Source organism: Colobus angolensis, unplaced genomic scaffold, assembly GCF_000951035.1.
Source record: "Colobus angolensis palliatus isolate OR3802 unplaced genomic scaffold, Cang.pa_1.0 Scaffold39, whole genome shotgun sequence".
In the NCBI taxonomy this organism is placed as follows: Eukaryota; Metazoa; Chordata; class Mammalia; order Primates; family Cercopithecidae; genus Colobus; species Colobus angolensis.
This window is the reverse complement of record NW_012117265.1, coordinates 4,218,211-4,221,253: the sequence shown is the minus strand read 5'-3', so window position 1 is coordinate 4,221,253 and position 3,043 is coordinate 4,218,211. Positions and strand designations below refer to the sequence as shown.

The window sequence follows — 3,043 nt, the reverse complement described above, 5'->3', positions numbered from 1 at the left end:
TTAGCCAGGATGGTCTCGATCTCCTGACCTCGTGATCCGCCCATCTCGGCCTCCCAAAGTGCTGGGATTACAGGCTTGAGCCACTGCCCCCGGCCAGCTGTCTTTTCTTTTATCTCTTTGTTTTGTGTCTTTATTCCTACGATCTCTCCTCTCCGCACAGGGGGAGAAAAACCCACCGACCCTGTGGGGCTGGACCCTACAGTCCTAGATCTTATTGAGTGTGATAAATATCCTCAATCAATGGAATTTGTAGAATTATATTAGAATAAAACAAGGCATAACTGACTCCTTCTTAGTATCTTTTCAATGGATTTAATCTTTTTCTTAAAGGGGTAAGAATATTTTTATTGTATTTTTTTCCTGGTAAATTAGGCTATATTTTACTGTGATTATGGAATTCTAAAATCCCTAATGTTTTTGCTCTCCTAACATTCTTCAGTAGATTGTCTCCAAGGTAGGTGTATACAGAACGAGGTGAATAACACAAAATCAATTATGAAGTAGCTCTAAGGAAATTGGGTTTGTCACAACTGAGAACTATTACTGAGGGTGTATTATCCTATGTGAAAACTTCATTTCTGAATGGCTTGTATCCAAAATATAGACACAGTGCTAGATGCTGGTTTACTTATGTCCTATTTTCCAATTCTCTCTCTTTTTTTTTTTTTCTCAAAAGGTGTCCAAGCTACACAGACCCACAGAATCTCACAAGTGTCTCAGAATTCCTCCTCCTGGGACTCTCAGAGGATCCAGAATTACAGCCAGTCCTCGCTGGGCTGTTCCTGTCCATGTACCTGGTCACGGTGCTGGGGAACCTGCTCATCATCCTGGCCGTCAGCTCTGACTCCCACCTCCACACCCCCATGTACTTCTTCCTCTCCAACCTGTCCTTGGCTGACATCGGTTTCACCTCCACCACCGTCCCCAAGATGATTGTGGACATGCAAACTCACAGCAGAGTCATCGCCTATGCGGGCTGCCTGACTCAGATGTCCTTTTTTGTCCTTTTTGCATGTATGGATGACATGCTCCTGAGTGTGATGGCCTATGACCGGTTTGTGGCCATCTGTCACCCCCTGCAATACCGAGTCAGCATGAACCCACGCCTCTGTGGCTTCTTAGTCTTGTTGTGTTTTTTTATTAGTCTTTTGGACTCCCAGCTGCACAGTTTGATTGTATTACAGCTCACCTGCTTCGGAGATGTAGACATTTCTAACTTCTTCTGTGACCCTTCTCAACTCCTCCACCTTAGCTGTTCTGACACCTTCATCAATGAAATGGTCATGTATTTCATGGGTGCCATATTTGGTTGTCTCCCTATCTCAGGGATCCTTTTCTCTTACTATAAAATTGTTTCCTCCATTCTGAGAGTTCCATCATCGGGAGGGAAGTATAAAGCCTTCTCCACCTGTGGCTCTCACCTGGCGGTTGTTTGCTTATTTTATGGAACAGGCCTTGTAGGGTACCTCAGTTCAGTTGTGTCACCATCCCCCAGGAAGAGTATGGTGGCCTCAGTGATGTACACGGTGGTCACCCCCATGCTGAACCCCTTCATCTACAGCCTGAGGAACAGGGACATTCAAAGTGCTCTGTGCAGGCTGCAAGGCAGAATAGTCAAATCTCATCTTCTCCATCCTTTTTGTTATATGGGCTAGAAAATGGCAGCAAAATTTAATACCTAGGCCTGCAAATCCTGCCCCCTTGGTCACATTATTTTTGTTGCTTGATGCCTTTAATTCCTCTCTGGGTTTTGTATGTGAATATTGCTTGCTTTGTTTTGTCTTTAGTTGCAATGGGTGAGTATTCTGGTATCCTTTGTTCATCTATACATCATGAATGATGCCAATATACCTAGACAGCCTCCTTTAGTATCTGTGCAATGATCTTGATATCCAGGTGCAATCACAAATCTTTTATTATAGACTTGAAATCCTCACTTAACATTGTCAAGAGGTTTTGGGAAACTTCAACTTTAAAAAAACGAAGTGCAGCAGGTCCTGAAATAAGGTCATTCTGTTCAGTGTTGTTTAGTTTTAATTTTGATGAGAAATGAATAAATTGGTTTCATGGTTCATTGTTTTGCTTGAATTGTGGTTTCTAATTTTCTGTGAAGGATGTTAAGTGAGGACTTACCGTACTTCGTATTTACCTCCCTTTTTACAGTTCTCGTGTAATTTCTGTCCAAATCGCATCTAGGAAAATCACTTCAGGTAACTCATGTGTGATGATGTCTATCAGTGGGCCTCACATTGGTTTTATTGAAATCACCTGGGGACCTCACAAATACTGAGGCCTGGGTGTCATTACCAAAATGTACTTGAACCTGTGTGGGTTGAGGAATTTTTTTTTTTTTTAAAAGCACCAGGAATAGTTCAAGTGATGACGTTTCTAAAGGGATGGAGCTACAATGGGTAAGTTACAAAAGAGTTTAACGTAGCACCAGGCGACGTGATTCATTGAAATATCTTAAAATGCATTGTCGTTCAGCAGTGTAGAAATTTACGTTGTGGCCGGGCGCGGTGGCTCACACCTGTAACCCCAGTACTTCGGGAGGCTGAAGCGGGCAGATCACCTGAGGTCAGGAGTTGGAGACCAGCCTACAACATGGTAAAACCCCATCTTTACTAAAAATACAAAAATTAGCCAGGCGTGGTGGTGTGTGCCTGTAATCCCAGCTCCTCGGGAGACTGAGGCAGGAGAATCACCTGAATCCGGGAGGCAGAGGTGGCAGTGGGCCGAGATGGTGCCATTGTACCCCAGCCTGGGCTACAGAGGGACACTCCATCTCAAAACAAACAAACAAACAAACAAAAAGAGAGATTAACATTATGCTGGGTTTTTTTAACCACTATAATTTTTATTGTACATTTATTCAGCATAGATTTATACACATATAGTTTTTCTCCTCTTTTACTCTTGTGCATACATTAAAAGGGAAATAGAAAAGAATAATATGGTAACAGTAACCCTGAAACTTCACATTCAGAGACTAATTTTTTTTTTTAATTTGCTGTATTTTCAGTTTTTATAAAGAAAATGTGGG

At 42.3% G+C, this 3,043-nt stretch overlaps 1 protein-coding gene and 1 pseudogene across 1 annotated transcript in view; both read left to right on the top strand.

Annotated features, from left to right (window-relative positions):
• The window catches only part of LOC105520908 (olfactory receptor 7E24), a 7,293-nt gene extending 5,225 nt beyond the window's left edge, over positions 1-2,068 (top strand). Inside the window, exon 2 of the mRNA XM_011954914.1 lies at positions 677-2,068. Within this exon, the coding sequence (XP_011810304.1) occupies positions 677-1,655 (979 nt within the window). The 3' untranslated portion in view covers positions 1,656-2,068. The remainder of the gene's footprint in view (positions 1-676) is intronic.
• A 328-nt stretch (positions 2,069-2,396) lies between these two features.
• LOC105520952 overlaps positions 2,397-3,043 on the top strand; it is a 17,917-nt pseudogene continuing 17,270 nt past the window's right edge.